A 21323-nucleotide genomic window follows, 5' to 3' on the forward strand; every position below is an offset into this window, starting at 1 on the left:
CATCTCTTTATCCGCACCGGCACCTATACACATTCGCTACGTACATTGTGTAATTTTTCGCCTCTCTGTGGGTGGCGGTACCAATTGTCCGGGTTGGTCAATTGCCACTCAGGACTACCATGACAGGAGCCCAAGGGGCCCATCACAACCCGGCAGACCACCGACCATTTTGGGGAACAGTACAAACCGGCCACACACAAAGCAGGTACCAACATCACACCTGTGTGCTGGACTAGGACTGGCGTCACGACAATCACCATCACTGGCTGTGTACTACTACTACCACCGAGTAACCGCATACCAGGCCACCACAACTGCACACTGTAGCGCAGGTTGCCACAGATGGGAGACATTATAGCAGCTAGTCTCTAACCACTAGCTCCCCCCTCTGCTTTAAGGCCACCCAGTGTCAGGGATCTGGTCAGCTGACTATTACTAGGGCATATTATTGGAGCAGGGCCTATATTTTAAGCCTACTCTACTTGTTGCATTTCAGTGTATTTCTTTGAACAGCCGCTGTAGCTCAATGGTTAAAATGGAACATTTTCTGCAAATAGGGAACCTATTTCCCTACACTGATCTGTGCATTATTGAAGCCCCATCCGTTACCCTCCCGGCACTAATCTCTATGGTAATATACTGTGCACTAGTTAATGCTCCCTTGGATCATGAAGAATTAGATGGTAACAAAGAAACAGAGTGCTCCTTTATGTTATGTATCCAGACTGCAAGTACAGCATGTTCCCATCAATCGTTATGCAGCAGTATACTGACAGATCATTCATTATACAGCTACCCGTCTTTCAGGGGACTATTCATGTATTCATGGCAGTCTGGTTGGTATTATTCATGAAACTAAATGGATTCATACATACTATGACTCCACGAATGTGTATAGCACTCTATTCTGAATAAGGAGGAATCACATTTTTCTCTTCCAGATTTGGAATTTGATAATTGCCGGGTGACTTTTTTTTTTTTTTTTTCCTCTATGGGTTTGGGATAGCAAAAAATAAGTCATACTCACCTGCCCCATCCCCCACCATTTTGGTCCAGTCTTCAATGATCAGCACCTCCTGCTTATTTCCCAACATGCAAGAAACCAGCACTCAGCTATACTAGAGACACATGCCAGGCAGTGATTGGCTGATCAGGCATTTCCTGGGTTTTATAATAAAAGCAGGAAGCGCTGATCAGTGGGGACTGGGGAAGGTGAGTATAACTATTATAGGGCTGTGAATATACAGATATTATGCAGTGGCCTGCTTTCATAATTAAGGTGTATCTGTCACTGAATTATGCAGTACTATGTAAGATCACTAGAATTGTCTTAATTTCTCCTATCAACCAATCAGATTCCACCTTTCATTCCTCACAGACTCTTTGAAAAATGAAAGGTGGAATCTGATTGGTTGCTAGGGGCAACTGAGCCAGTTTCACTTTACACCATGTTTGATAAATCTCCCCCTATATTTTTGGCCTATTTGGCTAATATAGAGTGGACATGTCCCCATACTATGTTGTCCTTACATGGGACTGCATAGTCTGCTAACAGATTCACTTTATGGCCAGGCAATGTTGCAAGACTGTGGTTGACCACGTTTTTGTGTACGTTAAAAAAACGGATGCGGTTTGATCTGTTATTTATCCATTCTTTATAATGGAAGTCAATGGAAAAACGAATGCACATGAATACATGTTTTTTTTTTTATATATATACTTTAAGGGTATAAACCCACACACCGTATACGCAGCAGATATGCAACAAATACGCAGCAGATTTGTTGGTACAGATTTGATGCTGTGTTCAGTTATTTAGATCTAATCTGCTGCGAGTTTGCTGCGTATCGCAGCAGTAAATACGCTGCATATACGGTGTGTGGGTTTATACCCTAAAAAAAAGAAGCAAAAATGCAATGTGAACCCAGCCTAAAACATTGTGTTGCATGTCATGACCAAAGTCTCTGTGTAGCCCAGGCATGTCCATGTTCCGAACTTTTACGGCCCCCCAGGTATCCGGCAGCAACAGATACCTTGCGCCACGCCACTCTAGTGCACAGAAAAGGAAAGCCGAAATCTTGCGATGTCCGAGATTTCGGCTTTCCTTTCCCGTGCACTAGAGCAGTGTTTTTCAACCAGTGTGCCGCGGGCGCCGTCCCCCTCACCTACTGGCCCGGACGTGCTCCTCCAATCAGTGCTCCTCCCCCATCCCCATGAGGATGGGGGAGAAGCAGGGGGGAGAGAAACATGAGGATGGGGGAGAAGCAGGGGGGAGAGAAACATGGGGATGGGGGAGAAGCAGGGGGGAGAGAAACATGAGGATGGGGGAGAAGCAGGGGGGAGAGAAACATGAGGATGGGGGAGAAGCAGGGGGGAGAGAAACATGAGGATGGGGGAGAAACAGGGGGGAGAGAAACATGGGGATGGGGGAGAAGCAGGGGGGAGAGAAACATGGGGATGGGGAGAAGCAGGGGGGAGAGAAACATGAGGATGGGGGAGAAGCAGGGGGGAGAGAAACATGGGGATGGGGGAGAAGCAGGGGGGAGAGAAACATGAGGATGGGGGAGAAGCAGGGGGGAGAGAAACATGGGGATGGGGGAGAAGCAGGGGGGAGAGAAACATGGGGATGGGGAGAAACAGGGGGGAGAGAAACATGGGGATGGGGGAGAAACAGGGCGGAGAGAAAAATGGGGATGGGGGAGAAACAGGGGGGAGAGAAACATGGGGATGGGGGAGAAACAGGGGGGAGAGAAACATGGGGATGGGGGAGAAACAGGGCGGAGAGAAAAATGGGGATGGGGGAGAAACAGGGGGGAGAGAAACATGGGGATGGGGGAGAGAAACATGGGGATGGGGGAGAAACAGGGGAGAGAAGCAGGGGGGAGAGAAACATGGGGATGGGGGAGAGAAACAGGGATATCCCTTTTGTGTTTATCGAAACAGGCCAAGGTTTCACACTGAGTGAGTATAAATACATTTAGAATCTATATTATTAACTATATGTATAATATGTCCTGTTTTAGTGTCATTTTGGTTGGTGGTGTGCCCTGGGATTTTTTAAGTATAAAAAGTGTGCCGTTTTCAATAAACTTTGTAAAAAAAAGTTTATTTGCATTCATTTTAATGGTCCAAAGAATGTCAAGCAAAATGGTCGGCCCTCGCACATGTGCACTTCATCAAATTTGGCACTCTTCGAAAAAAGTTTGGACATGCCTGGTGTAGCCCAATCTGCAAAGAGCAATATATTACACACCAGAAGAGGGCAGCAGAGGACAAACTGTGTGATTTAACACTGTGAACTGTACCATATGGCCATTGTATGCAAACATGCTAGATACACAGAACATTGTCCACAGATATAGACCTCCGGGTCCATCTAGACTTATTCCCATGCAATGTTGCAGTCCTTGGTGTGGAAATGTAACTCACCTGCTGCAAAATCCAGGGATTGCGGATGTTTCCTACGTTTGCATTTCTGCAATAATATGCACTAATTAACGCAGATTTCATTAAGGACTACTGCAGCTATCCAACTGTGTGTCCAGGGACCTGTAAAAGAGATTTTCCTACCAAGAACACCTATCTATCCAAAGGATGGGTAATAACTCTGACAGCTGAGACCCCACTGATCATAGATATCCTCCCAGCACGAATAAGGCTGCTCTATTTAAAGAGGTTACCCAGCGCTACCGCTACAAAAACATGGCCACTTTCTCCCAGAGACAGCACCACTCTTGTCTCCAGGTCAGGTGGGATTTGCAGTTAAAGTGTCGCTGTCGTTTAATTTTTTTTTTCCAGAAATCAACAGTACAGGCGATTTTAAGAAACGTTGTAATTGTTTTTTTTTTTTTTTAGTTTGAAGCTCTCTCCCCTGTCTTCATGGTTTTCTATGTAGAGGGGAGGCTGGAGGGAGATGAGGCACCAAAACAGGACAACAAAGAGTTAATTTTCAGCTACATCACTGGGTTATCTCCTCTGACAGTCAGCCCTGACCTCTCTGACCTCTGAATATCTGCTTTCACACAGCTCCCACTGTGTAATCCTTTGTTCTCTGCTCTCTGCTGCCGACTAATCTCCCCCCTCCCCCCTCCATAGATTACACAGGGCTCGACTGATGTAAAAGATTCAAGATTTCATGATAATGAGCAGTGAATGAGAGAGAGGAGGGGGGTGGGGGGGCTGGGGAAAGTCTTTTTGAATGTAGATAATGCATATTTGCCTAATAAACCCAATTACAATGTTTCTTAAAGTCGCCTGGACTATTGATTTCTGCAAAAAAAAAAAAAAAAGGAACTAAGTTGCAAACCCTGCACCCAAACTGTAGACAACAGTGGGGCTGTCTCTGGAAGAAAGTGGCCATGTTTTTGTAGCTCTGGATAACCCCTTTAACTTAAAGAGTCACTGTCGTATTTTTTTTTTGTTGCAGAAATCAATAGTCCAGGCGATTTTAAGAAACTTTGTAATTGGGTTTATTAGCCAAATCTGCCATTATCTGCATGTAAAAAGCCTTTTCCCAGGTCCCCCCCTCCTTCCTCTTTTTCATCCACTCTGAAAAATCTGAAAATTGTGACTTGTTGCAGGAGTCGTCCCCTGTCTGCTCTAGGGAGAGGGGAGGGGGGAGGAGGAAGGAGGGAGTTAGCCGGCAGCAGAAAGCAGATAACAGAGGATTACAGGCACGGAGCTGGGTGACAGCTGTAATCTGAGCTCAGACAGGTCACTGGTGACTGTCCAAGAAGATAACGGTGAGATATTTGTAGATTAACTCTTTGTTGTCCTGTTTTGGTCTTTTCTTTAGCTCTCTCCATAGGAGAACAATGAAGACAGGGGGGAGAGCTTCAAACTGCTTTTTCATGATAAAAATGCATTTTTCGGATAATAAACCCAATTACAAAGTTTCTTAAAATCGCCTGGACTATTGATTTCTGCAAAAAAAAAATTCACGACAGTGACACTTTAAGCTTGTCATTAGGTACACATCACAATGTGTTATCTGCCGTTTACATAGGACTGCAGGTAAACATCTAAATATAGTGCATAGAAAAGCCAGATGTACCTAAACTATATTATAATATCCAAAAACATTATAATTATTAACTTAACCCTTTTATATATAACTCGCAACTACCGCCACTACATTTTAGAGTAAATAATTCCACCAGCTGCCTACAGAGGGCGCCATACCCCCACCACAATGCATTGTACACAGACCAGGTGTTTCATGCTGCTTCCAAGCATCACATACAGTATACTAGGTCAATGCATCCCGGGAGTTATATTGATTTAATAATGTAGATAGATACATAGATAAAGATGTCAGCATAACGCCCCAAAACTGTGCAAACATTATGTGCACACTCAGTTTTCTGAATCATATATTTAGCCACCAAAAAAAACAAAAAACCTGAAAACTCTTGGGCCTTATTTTGTATTATTTTTTTTTCTAAAAGCTAATTGAGATAAGATAATTGTTTTTTTGGCTATACTGGCGTACAAAGCTCGCCTATCTTTGGCTGCTTAGTAGACAATGAATAGAGCGATGGCGCTGTGTGTAAAACCACCATTAGGCTATGTTCACACATAGAGAGCATTGTGTCAGACTGAAAATAAAACAACACTTCACGCAGCGCATACAGCAGCTGATAAGTATGGGAAGACATGAGATTTTTTAATAGAAGTAAATTACAAATCTATATAACTTTTTTATATCAGTTGATTTGAAACAAAAAGATTTTCGCTAGGCAACCCCTGTAGGGTGCGTTTACACATAACGGATCCGCAGCTAATTTCTCGAGATCCAGTGCGGATTGCTTCCCTCTACACTCAATGGCAGACAAACTCACAGCGGGATGCACATCCTGCTGTGAGCATGTCTGCAGCCCGCCCCGTTATCCCCCGGCCGGCCGGAGCGTATACTTCACCTGGTCCCCGCTCCGGCTTGCTTCGGGGGTTCCCGGCACGTCCCACTCAGCCAATCAGTGTGCGGCCCCACCGCAGCGCACTGATTGGCTGAGTGGGACGTAAAGACATGGAAGCCCTGAAGCAAGCCGGAGCGGGGAGGAGGAGATGTATACGAGTACAGGGCAGGGATCTGTTACGTGTGAACGCACCCTTAGGCTATGCGCACACTGCGGGTCAAGGAACGGCTGGTCTCTGCAAAGATCATTCATTCCGGATAATCTTTCCGTCCGCAGTGTTCTGATGCGGGCACATCAGCGCACGCCTGCATCAGAAATTACCATAACGCACAATGAAGCAAGCGGCCGGAGCCGCTCGCTTCATTGTGTGAACTGACATGGCTTTCTACGGCCGCAATTCAGTGAATTGCGGCCGCAGAAAACTGACATGTCAGTTCTTTGCGGCGCCGCATAGGATCCCCGCCAGAGTGTATAGTACGTGTATACGCTCCGGCCAGGATCCCATAGAAGAACAGTCTGCGTTCCACACCGTACAAAGTACACAGTACACATTCTACATGGACATGTCTGTCTTCCCTCCCCAGCCGACCAGTCACAGCAGAACCCGATTAGACTGATGACATGAAGGACTGGGACAGCAACTAGTGCAGGACGGCAGCCAATCAGATTGCAGCTTTCATCCCCTACTATTTACAGAACACATAGAAGCTGGAATGTGATTGGTTGCTATGGGCAACACCTCAGTTCTGTTGCTCTGCATTATGGTTTATACATGAAGCCTAATGTGATGTTTATGTATTAGGTTCCGTGTATAATCAATGAGCTGTGTATTTTATGACTTTTTAATGTTTCGCTTCATTTTAATTTGCGGTAAAATGTTGCAGTAGAAAAAATGTTTTTCATATGTGAGTTTTTTTGTTTTTTTTTTGCTGTGCTTCTAAACCAGGGATGGGGAACCTTCGGCCCTACAGCTGTTGCAGAACTACAATTCCCATCACGCCTGGACAGCCAAAGCTAAAGCTTTGGCTGTCCAGGCATGATGGGAATTGTAGTTTTGCAACAGTTGGAGTGCCGAAGGTTCCCCATCACTCTTCTAAACAGACCAAATCCACAATGAGAGCAAAACCATATAGTGTGGATTTTATTGTGGATTTGCTTCATTTTATGTAAGTGCAAGGCAAGAAAATCTATGTACATTAAATTTGTGGATTTATGGTGGATTTTCACCTCCCCAATTTCCATGGATTTTGTACGATTTATCCCTTTCTGAATGAAAATAGTTTCTTAAAGGAGAAGTCCTGCAAAATTCAGAAAAGGGAGGAAGACAGGGGGTGCGATAAAATAATAAACATAACAAACGCCCCGAGTCAGGCTGACAGCCGCCGTTGTGCTGCACCTCTTCCAGCTGCAATGTTACATACTCTGCTGAATGATTGCCCGATCAGCCAATCAGTGACTGAGGCAGGACACTGCCCAAGTCACTGACTAATTGAGCGGGCAATTACTAAGTGCGGCCGGAGCTGCACGCTCCATTGTGTGAACTGACAGGCTCTTTGCAGCTGAATAGCGGCCACAGAAAACTGACATGACAGTTTTTTGCACAGCCGCTAGAGATCCTATGTGTACACACTCCGGCCGGGATTCCATAGATGGCAGCACTATGTTGGCAACAACGGACGTGATTAATATGAAACTTACGTAGTGTGAACATAACCTAAGACTGTAAGAAATACGAGTATTGAGGTATGTAGCTTAATATTTTGTATGTGGGGGAGAAGGGGAGTAAAGTCCATATTAGATGACCTGTAAACAAGCCCTGATCTCCTAGATTGGCACTTGTTTAAGGAGCTCAAAAATTTTGTGGTCAGGGCAACGTGAAAGATCACTAGATTGTTTGTGTGGCCCTAGTGTTAATCAGTCATCAGACATCTCCATGGATATGAACACACAACAGGACTGTTCCAATGGGGGTCGCGCATTATGGTCTCATTGCATGTTCATATCTATGGAGACACAAACTTCTGGATGAAGAGATGATCCAGTGGTGAGTTATCCTAGGCTAGGTTTACATCACAATTGCCTATGATGTTCAGCATGCACATCGGCAACATGTCAAAAAAGGGATGCCAACATATACAGTAGTGGATATACACTGGGCCCATTGAGTTTAATTATTGTAAGAGACTATTCACATACAAATAGACAGAGGTTTTAGCAGCGTGGTTAGGTCCACATTATCTTTATTAAGCTTCACATAAAATCTACAGCAAGTCAAAATGACGTGTTTCGATCGTGAATGATCTGTGATTAAGATGGTTCGCGATCGAAACGCGTCAGTTTAGCTTGCTGTGGATTTTATGTGAAGCTTAATAAAGATATTGTGGACCTAACCGATCTGCTGGAACTTTCTTCTGTTTGCATCTACGGTGAATTTACACTATCCTGGCATCGGGTGGAGTTCACCTGGACAGGTGCGGCTAGCTGGCTAAACACTTTTTTGGATTCACTATTCACATACACACATAGGGGGGATTTATGGAGACTGGCGTACAAGTACGCCGGTCTTATGTTAGGCCCCACCCCCTTTTCCCCGGCAGGATTCACAAAGAGGCACACTCCTCTTAGTGAATCCAGCCGGCCAGGCGCCCGGTGTACGAACCTGGAAGCAGGTGTAGATTTTGATCATGATTTACGCAGGCGTAAATCATGATATATGAGGCCACACCTCCCCCATCTCATCACGCCCCCCCCCAGCCCGCCCATCGGCCGAGTGGGGAGCAGAGCAGATATACGCCAGGGAGAAGGGGCGAATCTGCACGTTCTCCCTGGTCTACGCCTCGGGTGGACGCTTAATAAATGTCCCCCATAAAATCTAAAAATAAGGCATGATTTGGAGATGAAGCTACTTTATTCTGTTTTGAAGATGGAAATAACCAATTGAAGTCTATGGTAAGGGATTAAAATATAGAGCATCCATATGTGATCTGCATTACATCAGCATTTCATCACACAATACAGGTGTGGCCGCAAATGCTGGCCTGACCGCAGATCTAATAAACTAAAATGTCAGCATCATAGCGATCTATCAAACATGCATTGGAGAATATTACAATCAATGAGCCCATTGTCTTGCTGTGAACAAGTTTTAGGGCCATCCATTCTCCTGTCTATTTGCTACCAAAATTGGGTAGAGATCCTTCAAAAGATATATAGATTATGCGAATAACACAATGGCCTAGATTAATGGATAGCGACCAATCACAGCTCAACTTTCCTTAATCAATTTAAAATGTGATTGCTTGATATATAGTTATATTGATAAATCTGAGCCAATGCCCTTCATTGCTTTCCATTGCGGGTAAAGAGTAGTTGACTGCATCTTGACCACATAGAGGTTCATAGAATAACAAAAATTACCAAGCAAATTCTCTTCTTGACTATATGCGATCACAAGTCACTACAGTTAATAGTATATTTTTAGGCTCTGCCCATCAGCATATCACATATCATGGTGGGCATGTTTACCTGACTTTAGCCCAGCCATGCTTTAGACTGATGACTCTTGGTCTGCCGAGACCACTCTCAGGAGTAGAAGCCTGGAAGTCCCCTGCAGAAAAGTCCAAATCCACCCCCAGAAAGGGTGAAAACTAGATATGAGCAGATTTCCCGAAGTTCGGGTTCGTATGAACCTGAACTATCGGCATCTGATTCAGGTTCAAATGAACCCGAACTTCGGGAAATCTATTCTATAGTGAAAACCAGAGGACCACTAAAATGCTATAAGACTTAAAGGGGTACTCCTGAGAATTGTTTTCTATTAAATGAACTAGTGTCAGAAAGTTATATAGATTTGTAAATTGCCACTATTTAAAAATCTCCAGTCTTCCGGTACTTATCAGCTGCAGTATGCCCTGCAGGAAGTGATGTATTCTTTTGCTCTCTGCTGCCACCTCTGTCCATGTCAGGAACTGTTCAGAGCAGTAGAGGTTTTCTATCAGGATTTGCTGCTGCTCTGGACAGTTCTTGACATAGACTGAGAGCACTGGGTCAGACTGGAAAGAACAAACCACTTCATGCAGGACATACAGCAGCTGATAAGTACTGGAAGACTTAAGAATTTTAAATAGAAGCAATTTACAAATCTGTATAACCATGTTGTGATCATGTTCATTAGCTGCCCGATATTACTGATGGTACCACAACATCGGGCAGCTGTTGGACGTCGCATGCACATGCAATGCTCACAACATAGAAAAGATGGGTATTTGTAAACTTCCAGAAATGCGTAGTTATATCTATGGGCTATGCATTAGGTTTGTACTGGCTCCCTCTAGATATACTCATGAGGTGGCCAGAGGGAAGAAGTGGAACGCTAGGGAGCAGAACAGGTAGGACCTTTGCTTTCCAAATAACCACTTTAAGGCTATGTTCACACTACGTATATTTTATATATGTGCAACAATGGCCGTGGTTATTACGAAAATATATGTAATATTGCCGCCTTTGTGTATGCACTCCGGCCGGGAGCCCATGCGGCGCCGTGAGAAACTGACATGTCAGTTTTCTGCGGCTGCTAGTCATTGAAGACCCTGTCAGTGCGCACTGTGGAGCTAGCGGCTCCGGCCGCACACTCCATAGTGTGCAGTGAAGATTTCTGATGTGGGGGCGCATGGATGTGCCCGCATCAGAACTCTGCGGCTGCAAAGATCCTCCAGTCGGTACTGCAGAGACAGACCGTTCCGTGACCCAGCCGGGTCATGGAACAGCCGGTCTCATGCAAGGTCTGAACATAGCCTAAAGATGGACGATATACGTGTATATATATACGCTAGTCTTCCTACCCATGAAGCTCCTTCCATGGCTAAATACAAGGTGTCACCACTAGAATATCCCCATACAGGTCTAGTCTCGCGCAGGATTGGTGATCTCAGCCTCCATGGGAGATGAGAAATTATCAGCAGTCTCATGCAATTCCTCATTTCTGTCCGTAAAGAGCACAATACGAGAAAAAGCTGAATAGAGATTGAGAAGGAGATTGAGAAGGAGCTTTACAGGCTGAGGTGTGTTGGTAAATAGGAGGAGGGAGTAAGAGAAAAGAAAACGGAGAGAGTCAGGGGACCATGTGAGTTGGAAGGCAGGTACGTGAAGGGGACAGCTCTATACGGGAGGGGGAAGAGAGAACACACAGATGGGAGGAGAGAGGGATAGAAAGAGAGAGACTCACACAAGGGAGGAGAGGGTGAGAGAGATGCAGCGGACACAATAAAAGAAAACAATGCATATCAATGTGTGACTCTTCCCGTAATTCATTCGAGACTGCCTGCCAGTGGAATTAGGACAAGATGTCTTAGAAGCGGTGGGCTACTAGAGAGTGGAGGACAAGGGTGCCTTGACTACTTTGTAGCATCTTCTCAATGCTGATGCGGCGTCTCCGAAGGATTATTGACAAGGAGAGAGCATCAAGGTGGTGGAAACATGCCTGTGATGAAAGGTTTGCTTGCTCCGCAGAATACTTTCTTGGACACCATCGCTACAAGATTTGACGGGACTCGTACGTACATGACCCTTTTTATTCCATTGATTTATAGAACAATATACATGTCTAAGGCTTTAAAATTCCGTATTATTCTCATGTATGCAGACCATTTATTCTGGATCCACCAGGTATTGCCGTACAATACTATAGGAGTATCCAGCAGCTGTGTTGCTAACATAATCCGCTTTGATTTCACATTTCCTCGTAGATCTATTTTTTTTATGATGATCAAAAAGTTTGAATTTTTTTAAGTGTTTGCGTTAAAATAATGATTCTTAGCGGCCAATGTGGATGAACCTAACTTGGTGAATTGTTACCCCGTCGTTTTGACCGTTGATAGAGTAGATGGGTATTGGAGGAACTTCCAGAAATACGAGTGTTTTATAGAAGTTTTATAGCTATGGGCTATGTATTATGTCACAATGCGGATCTTGTTTGCATGCAATGGTCCTCCATGATTTGATAGGCATATGTAACACACACACTGGTGCAGGACCATGTGGAGGATCAGTGAATGGCTCCACGGTTGAATATAGCCACAAGGCTTATAAACAGTAGAGGGTCATCTATATACTATTGTATACGCCTTGAACCAGTTGGACCGCTGGTAAGCCCAGGTTGCACGGTGTGCCTGGAGATAAAGTTGAACAGTGTGCGGTATGTCCTTTGCAATTATATTAGCTAGGTGTAAAAGCAAATAAGGTCAGATGCCCAAGGTCAGTCAGTACTGGCATTGCCCATCTAGCTGAACAAAACCTATGACGCCCCTAAAGATCATCTACCGGAATGTCTGAAGTAGTAACACACCGGCTTATCCATTCATTATTCTATTATGGACTTGTCAGCAATCAAAATGGCCAATGCATATATTAAGATGACAAGAGAACGCTGCTTCTGCCATAGCAGGGGTGTGAGGGTTAATGTTAGGGATGGTTAGGTGTGAGCAAAGAAGATGGGTCTTTTGTTCTGTGGGATGGGAATGCCAGAGCATGCTGTGAAGCAGATGGCATAGTGTATGTTTATAAGACACGCTTGCAATCTACAGATCTGCAACACTGCATTGAATACCCAGTGACGGAGTAGTAGAGGAAAATCCACAGGGACTAATTGTTTCTAATTGATGGGATCCCGAGAAAGTCCACAGGCTAAATCTATTTCTATTAGAGTGGGGTCCCGGTGCTAGGGTAGTATGTTTGAATCAATCGATGTCTCATAGCGAGGAATCAGTCACTGGGGAAATTCTGATACAACAAGGACGGCAATATAAAACCCATCTGAGGCTGTATACTATATAGGTCCTGCCTATGATTTTGTATTTCCTTTAGTAGGAAATACAAGTCTCCGTGATGCCGTCTTCTGTCAAGTTCATGCACTCAGCAATATATGATTCCTAGAAAGCTAAGAGATGGCTGCCATTACTAATCCCACTAGGCTTGTCACCCAGCTTTCCTAAACTCCTGATTGACATATAACCCTAGTTATAAAGGAAACTGTCAGTGTCAGTGCTCTGTGCCAGAAGGGTGCCAATAAGCCACTTCATTATGGCTCTATAGATACAAGGGCATGCTATGCTATGCATGCATAGGAAGATTTGTGATCTAGCCCGGAAAAGCTGGGACAACCCTTGGGGGTAGCATATTTGAGATATTTTTCTTCACGATTATATTCTTCTAAGTAGTCTATGGAGTTGGTGGACTTTAGAGAACAAGAATTTGATTGTTGGCTCCTTTAGCGCCATAGGACAGGTATGAGGACAGTAGGCATGGTTGAGATACTTGTCAGAACCCTCCTACTTCTATTTGCTTTGGTCTCAGAAATAGCTCTTTCCCATAGTTTTCCCAAAAGGATAAACAGGGATTTCCCTGCCACATACAGTGTGTCTGCCATAAAGTGAGCCTTCCCAACAAGTCACCAACGGATGTATGACATAATATTCACTTCTAGGTAACAGATAGAAGTCGATTTGGGCCAAAGCACACGTATTTAGGCCCATGACTAGCTTGACAGGTTAGGACAGGGATTGGGAACCTTCGACCCTCCAGCTGTTGCAAAACTACAATTTCCATCATGCCTTGACAGCCAAAGCCATGGTGGGAATTTTAGTTTTGCAACAGCTGGAGGGCCGAAGGTTCCCCATTCCTGAGTGAGGAGGACGAGACATTTAGGTTTAACTCTTATAACATGGAACAGGTGTGTACATCTAGTAAGAGCCATCCCTGGTGCCAGGTTCCTGAATTAGATAGCACTTTGTGATCCTAAAAGCTTTGATACTCAACAAACAAACAAAACCATCTACATTCATTTTGGTACTCAGTAGAGATGAGTAAACCTCAAGCACATTGGTGTTCTTCAGAACCTGAACACTTTGCAATTCGTTTTTGTTGGCTTAAGAAGTTAGATGCAGCCCTAGGGAGTCCTGGAAAACATGGATACAGACTATAAACCCTATTACACATAGCGATAATCTGCCAAATCAGGCCAGTTCCGTTCCGCAGATTATTGCTCCATGTAATGAAGACAACGATCAGCCGAAGAAACAATTGGTTGATCATTGTCGTTTAAACTTGCTTAAAAATCATCGGTTGCCAGCCAAATATCACTACGTGTAGTGGTGCGCGTCTGATGACACTGTAAAAATAATAAAGTTTATACTTACCTATTCTTCCTTGGTGTCCTGCAGACTTATGCCGGTGTTTCCTGCTCACCCTGGCACGCCTGGTCCATCTCTTTAAAGGGGTAGTCCGTCGGGGGGGGGGGATTTTTTTCCTGACACCGGGGAGTAGGTGGCTGAGGGACACGACGTCCACTCACCTCCCCGGTTCCAGCGGCGGGTCCCGCATCGCGGAGCCCCGGTCCCCGGCCGCTTCCTGGTGTCTGACGCGGGCCCGAGACGAGACGTGACGTCTCAGGTCCGCTCAGCCAGTCAGTGACGGAGGCGGGATGCATTTCAAGTCCGCTCAGATCCCACCTCTGTCACTGACTGGCTGAGCGGACCTGAGACGTATCGTCTCAGGCTCGTGTCAGACACCAGGAAGCGGCCGGGAACCGTGGGACCGGAACGCCGCAATGCGGGACCCGCCGCTGGAATCTGGGAGGTGCGTGGACGTCGTTTCCCTCAGCCACCTCCTCCCCGGTGTCAGGAAAAAAATGCCCCCCCCCGCCGGAGTACCCCTTTAATAACTGTCCGGGGCCTGTCCCATCTTGGCTAGTGATTTGCCTGTCACTGAAGAGAGGGGGCCAGAAGTATCAGCAGTGAGCGGGTAACACAGGCAGAAGGCTGCAGCACACTGGGAAGAATAGGTAAGTATGGACTTTATTATTTTTTATGTAAAAAGCAAGGGCTGCACGGACATCGCTAATAATATATATAGAGCCCTTGCTTCACAATTATCGAGCTGTCTGTGGGCTTGGTAAGCAGGTGGCGATCTAGCAGATTGGTGCTCGCTTACTAGGAAATGTCTGACCATCTAATACAGCCCTAAAGGCCCTATTACACGGAACGATTATCGGCCAAATATGTGTAATAGAAGGCAACTTTCAGCCGACATGAACGATGTCGGATGATTGTTGCTGTCATTTGTCTTTTAACATGTTGAAAGACAAAGGACTGTGATAGCAGCGATCTGCTGCTGCCGCACCGTGGATTAGGAGCGGCAGCAGCAGACCACTGCTATCCCCTATGGGCTGCCCGGACAATCTAGTGATCAACCGGGCAGCCCCCCCCGCAGCTCCCCACGGCCTCCCTTACAGTTACCCGCTCACTGCCGCCACATGTAATAGCGCCGGCAACAAGCGGTGAACATGAGCGTGCTTGAGGTTCGTTTGTCTCTAGTATCCAGCATGGTCTTTTTTATAGATCCCTCTATTAACAGGCTCACACACCATGTTTGTATTGTTTTGTAAGCAATTAAATCTCCACAATATTAAATGATAAATTAATCCCCTTTTTTGATCAGTTTCAGAAGACTCAGGAAGCATTTTGGCATCTGTATTATGGCTGAAATACCCAGACCTTCCATTATTCTACTAGACAGAACTTTGATCTCCATAGGGTTTTGTGGTGATCTGAGCTCACGATTCACTGATGAAGGGTCCAGTTACTTCAGCCACAATACAGACACTGTAAGCGGGCTGCATCACAACTGTCCAAACATGGTGCAAGTGCAAGAGAGAGGTTTTTCTACATTTATTTCTTCTTGGATCCAATTTTGTCTTTGGCGTAAAGCCATATTACATGGCCCAAGCCGCACTATATTACACCTGCATTTTTGTGCCTGTATTAAACCTACAAATTTCCAAACCTAATAAGGGCCATTACCTGAACTAACAGCGTTATACACTCCTGTTATATTAGTTCAAGCCATTAAGAAGGGATTCACAGTAATATTAGTGCAAAAATGCGTTGAAATATCCCACTTTTAAGCCTTTGAATTGTAGGGAATCCCATAATATTTGTTTTTTTATCAAACATGGTGTAAAGTGAAACTGGCTCAGTTGCCCCTAGCAACCAATCAGATTCCACCTTTCATTCCTCACAGACTCTTTGGAAAATGGAAGGTGGAATCTGATTGGTTGCTAGGGGCAACTGAGCCAGTTTCACTTTACGCCATGTTTGATAAATCTCCCCCATGGTGTCTGTAACTGGTACAGAGACTAGTGGGGGGAAGGCACGTGTTTCCATGCTGTTTCTGCTGCCACTTCTATGACCCACCTTCCTCCATCGATTCATATCAGGAGATGTAGTTAATTTCCTAAAGTGCCTTGTTCTTCCAGAAGCATAATCACATATTAGGATCATGACCAATCCTATGCTATGTAGGATTGCACGGTGCTATATAGGAAATCGTTTAAAGTTACTGGACAACAGAGGCAGCATGGCTATAGAGGGTGCTCAGGATGGAATTATAAATGGGCCCTGGTGTCGGACTGGGCTCAAAGGGTGATTTGTCCTATAACAGAACGACAGAATTACAAATGGCTCATTATACATTATACATTATGGTCGATAGGACACGGATGGGGTTGCTTATGTAAGGATACAGATTTTTATCCCGCTCAGTGTTAAAGTCTTTGAGAGTGAATTACAAATGCTGATGTCAGCTACTTACATGGTTTTTAATATGTGGGCAGGACTGCAGGAAGCACAACAATACTGTATGCTGCCCAATGTCTGTGAGCATGGCACGTTGGCAAAGGTGTTCCCGTAAACCCCCAAAAATCAGAGGAATCTGTAAGAGTCGCTCATTTCCACTGAGAAATGTGGTATAAGGCTGATTAAAGGCGAAAAATTACTATTTTAAAATCAAACAGAAAGTTATATAGATATGTAAATTACTTCTGTTTAAAAATCGTAAAGCCTTCCAGTACTTATCAGCTTCTGTGTGTCCTGCAGGAAGTGGTGTATTCTTTCCAGTCTGACACAGTGCTCTCTGCTGCCACCTCTGTCCATGTCAGGAACTGTCCAGAGCAGGGGAGGTTTCCTATAGGAATTTGCTACTGCTATGGACAGTTCCTGACATGGACAGAGGTGGCAGCAGAGAGCACCGTGTCAGACTAGAAAGAATACACCACTTCCTGCAGGACATATAGCAGCTGATAAGTACTGGAAGACTGCAGATTTTCAAAGAGAAGTAATTTACAAATCTGAGTAACAGTCTGGCACCAGTTGATTTGAAAAGAATAATTTTTTACCAGAGTACCCCTTTAAGGCCACACTATGTTTCGGCATCTTTTTGCAGTCAATTGTTTGCTTGGTGTCTAAGGAAATAATGAGATCATCTACACAAAGGATATTTTTGCAAAATGTATACGGAGAGTCGGGGACCCTGGTCTATGAGTCAGAACAGGATGCGGCTCTGGCAAACCTGGCACGTCCATGCAGCAGTTCATATAGTGTATTATTTATAGCCATAGGCTTCCCCCATCATAGTTAACATTTAAGGCAAGGTGGTCTCTGTAAGACAACCCCTTTTATACAGGTGTGTAATAAAGACTCATGGGCCCTGTTGTAAAAATTCAGCTTGGGTGCAACCCTTGCTGGAATACAACATCCCATAATATTCCATAGAATAGAGATGGTGGTCGGCTCTCCACAATAAATTCCGTGTCGTGTCCATTCATTTAAGTACCTTTTTTTTTTAGAATTTTTTTAGAATTTTTTAAATGATGAGAGTCAGTGTAATCCTTTTTCTCCTGACACGACCACGTATCTGTCTTTTAGTATTGAGTTACGTATAAAATCTTAATCTGGAAAATGATGTTATTCCTTACACAGTTTTATGGCGATGATTGAGTCTCCTTCGCTGAGGTCATTTAAGGAAAATGCTTGCCGTTTGCCGAATACATAGGCGATCTGGGCCTCTGACGGGCGGTAGAATCATTCATAATGTATGAGATGAATTCATAAGGTGATGGCTGTTCAGTTCAATAATACTAATAATATGTCCATCACTTAACATCTTATAAATGTTGTAGTGAGAGAGATGAGGATATTAGACTAAGGATCAGGCTGGGACTACGGCAGGCTTCTCCCTCCAGACATTACCTTTGTTTATCGGTGTCCGTGGAGCCAGCTGCCGGCTATGCCTTGTTTTTGTGTTCAGTCAATGTCCTTAGGGGACAGTGACACACCTAGTAAAGAGGGACCTGGGGAATTTTCCACTTCTAACCATATATCTTATTTTCATGGCATGATATGGATGTCAGTCTAATGACTTCATACATTACAGAGAGGACGGTCATGTCTGAGATGTCTATTGTCCTTGGAGAGTGACCTGGGATCATACTCTTCCCTGATGTGATCTTCTTCTATCGACCTACAATTAATGAACGGATAACTATCACTGGATTTCTCCTTTAAATTGCTATTTAAACAGCTCAATGGGATTTACTTATGTTACCATCTTCTGTTTTATTATTAGGCAGAGGTCAAATAAACTTCTTTGGTCGGTATAAGGCTTCCTGCACCCGTCTTGGCTGGAAATACTGGAGGCTTCAGGAAACCATCAGTATTTTGTGACCATAAAAACCTAACAGGAAAAATAAGCCATACTCACCTGCTGAACAGCTGCAGCGGTGCTCCCCTCCGGCTTTTTGAGTGAACGAGTGTCATTCATTCAAAACAGTGCTGGAGTGGGGCATTGTTAAAGAGCGTCCTCTGGTGGTTGGAGGCATAAAGCTGCCTCTGGCTAGAAATGTGATTGACATGGCTGTGAGCCAATGGCTCCCGGTCAAACATAGCACCACATTTAACTGTATGTGCTACTAATTAGGAGTAATTGCAGTTAAAGAGCTAGCTAGGACATGCCCGGGTACTGATTAGGAGTGCATCCGGAGCTGTCTGGATAATTTCTGCGCCTATTTTCCGGCATGGACACCCTTCAGGAAAAATCCTGAAGGTTGTCCATACACAGTAGAGCCCTATGGGTCAGGAACTCTTACAAGGAAATCCGGATAGATTTTCCTGATGTGTGCAGGGTTAGTATGTGTGTTAGTATACTGCAAGCATGCATTGTGGTATGGAATAGTAGACTACACCATTCCATACCTCAGGTTACTATTGAAAAAACATATCAGTTACATTTATACCGAGATAGCCTTTGGGTGATGGATACCAAAGTACAACTTCCGTCACTTGCATCCATTTAATGGAGGCTCCTGTGACCAGTGGCGCACCCATCTTACCTGGGGGAATCTGGAATTTACAAAGATTGTGATAAGCGATGCGTATCCTATGTAATCTATCAGGCTGGTTATAGGTACAAGTAAATGCATTGAAAGCAATTTAATCCTCACATTACTGGGATAGATTTTATTTTCACATTAAACTACCATGTAATATATCAGGCCAAGCACATACTTGACAACTTTTTTGAAGGGACATTATGGAAATAGAAAACCTAATATCTAGTGGCATGCTACATGTTTCCCTATCCCCTGCCTATTTTAAAAGCTTATACTGCTGCGGGATCTGCACACGGCCAGATTGAGGCTATGTTTCCACAATGGGAAAATAACGTCCATCTTTTTCAAATCTTTTTATTTATTTTTAATAACACAATTCCATACAAAAAACATAAAACAAGGATATCATGTACAAAGAAACATAGACAAAAAGGAAACGTACAAGTAGGCTAAAGCACCATTGGTCAAACAGACATTATATCAAATACTGTTTATCTCCCTATTGATACCAGCTGGTGTCTGCAGATTGAGGGGAAAAGACCCTAGAGAACATTGTCCTCTGCCACAAAACAAATTATATACATATATAGTCATCATATATCATTATCATCAATATGCCAGGGGCAAATATTACCACCAGAGATGAGCGAACGAACCTCAAGCATTTGATTACCGGTGGCTGAAGAGGTTGGATGCAGCCTTAAGGCTGCCTGGAAAACATGGATACAGCCATAGACCATTAGATGTATCCATGTTTTCCAGGACTCCCTAGGACTGCAGAGCATTTGGGTTTGTGCGAACCTGAGCATGCTCAAAATTTGATCATCCCTGTATTGCTACTGAACAAAACACCCTATACCCCCATCATTACACCTACATACCGTACAGGCCACATAAGCGATTACAGTGCAGGTACATTCAGTGACTCTTCTCTACCAGGTGACAGCTTCTCTAATCTGGAGGAAGAAGCTGCCTGTGGTCACCAGACTGGCCACTGGACTGGCAAGGCTGACCCTTGTGTACTGCATGTAATTGTATATTAAAGTGAAGCTGTCACCTTGGAACTGAGTACCGCAAGTGTGATTTTGTACTCTATATTGTTGATGTAATATTAAAAATTAGCAATGTAATCAGTGCACATTTACACAGTGAGCGAGTTTATTAACTTCTGGGTGTCCTCTAGGGGGGCTGATAGTACCAGCTTCTAATTAAAGTTAATAAAGTGGCTCACATTGTAAACATGCAGGGAATACAGCGCTAATCTTCACTCTTAGATAAACTAAGGTACGTTGTGAAATATTTTCACGTGCTACCCATGATAATATTTAGATTTGATGGATCTGTTGTCTGCTGGACAATGATAAACTGGTCACTATAATCAGCTGTAATCTCTCAATCAACCTGGCAGAAAATGTTCGATTTTCTTGCAGCATTAGAATTCACTGGAATTAGTGGCCTTTACAGATAGGCAGCGTCCTCCAGACTGACTGGCTGTAGCCACTATCCTCTTTAGCAAGGACGTAGCAAAAGGCTCATGGATCCTGGTGCAAACATTCAGCTTGCCCCTCGCTGCCAGCTTGTCTGTAAATTTTAGTTAACTTGCTAGGTAATCATGCCTCCCAGAGGGTAATAGTGCCCCTCTATGTCCCCGCATGTTAAGAATGCTCCCCCCCCCAAGTCACCCCATAGGTGAATGTAATAATTCCTCTCTTTGTGTTCCCCACAAGATAATAGTGTCCCCTCTGTACCCCCAGGAGATAGTACTGCCCCTCTGTGCCTCCAGTAGGTAGTACTGCCCTTCTGTGCCCCCAGTAGGTCGTACTGCCCTTCTGTGCCCCCAGTAGGTAGTACTGCCCTTCTGTACCCTCAGTAGGTAGTACTGCCCTTCTGTACCTTCAGTAGGTAGTACTGCCCTACTGTGCCCTCAGTAGGTAGTACTGCCCTATTGTACCCCCAGTAGATAGTACTGCCCTTCTGTGCCCTCAGTAGGTAGTACTGCCCTTCTGTGCCCCCAGTAGGTAGTACTGCCCTTCTGTGCCCTCAGTAGGTAGTACTGCTCTATTGTACCCCCAGTAGATAGTACTGCCCCTCTGTGTCCTCAGAAAGCAGCAGGACCCACTATGCCTCCTCTGTACACCCCAGAATGAAATAGTGCCCTCCTCTGTGCCTGTCAGAAGTTAATAGTGCCT

The 21323-nt window shown here is 44.5% G+C and overlaps 1 protein-coding gene across 1 annotated transcript in view; it reads left to right on the forward strand.

Moving 5' to 3' along the window:
- The first annotated feature begins 11390 nt into the window (after positions 1–11390).
- KCNH4 (potassium voltage-gated channel subfamily H member 4) overlaps positions 11391–21323 on the forward strand; it is a 122658-nt gene continuing 112725 nt past the window's right edge. The window contains exon 1 of the mRNA XM_069952078.1: positions 11391–11466. Within this exon, the coding sequence (XP_069808179.1) occupies positions 11391–11466 (76 nt within the window). The remainder of the gene's footprint in view (positions 11467–21323) is intronic.

The sequence above is a fragment of the Dendropsophus ebraccatus genome, chromosome 14 (genome assembly GCF_027789765.1).
Source record: "Dendropsophus ebraccatus isolate aDenEbr1 chromosome 14, aDenEbr1.pat, whole genome shotgun sequence".
NCBI lineage: Eukaryota > Metazoa > Chordata > Amphibia > Anura > Hylidae > Dendropsophus > Dendropsophus ebraccatus.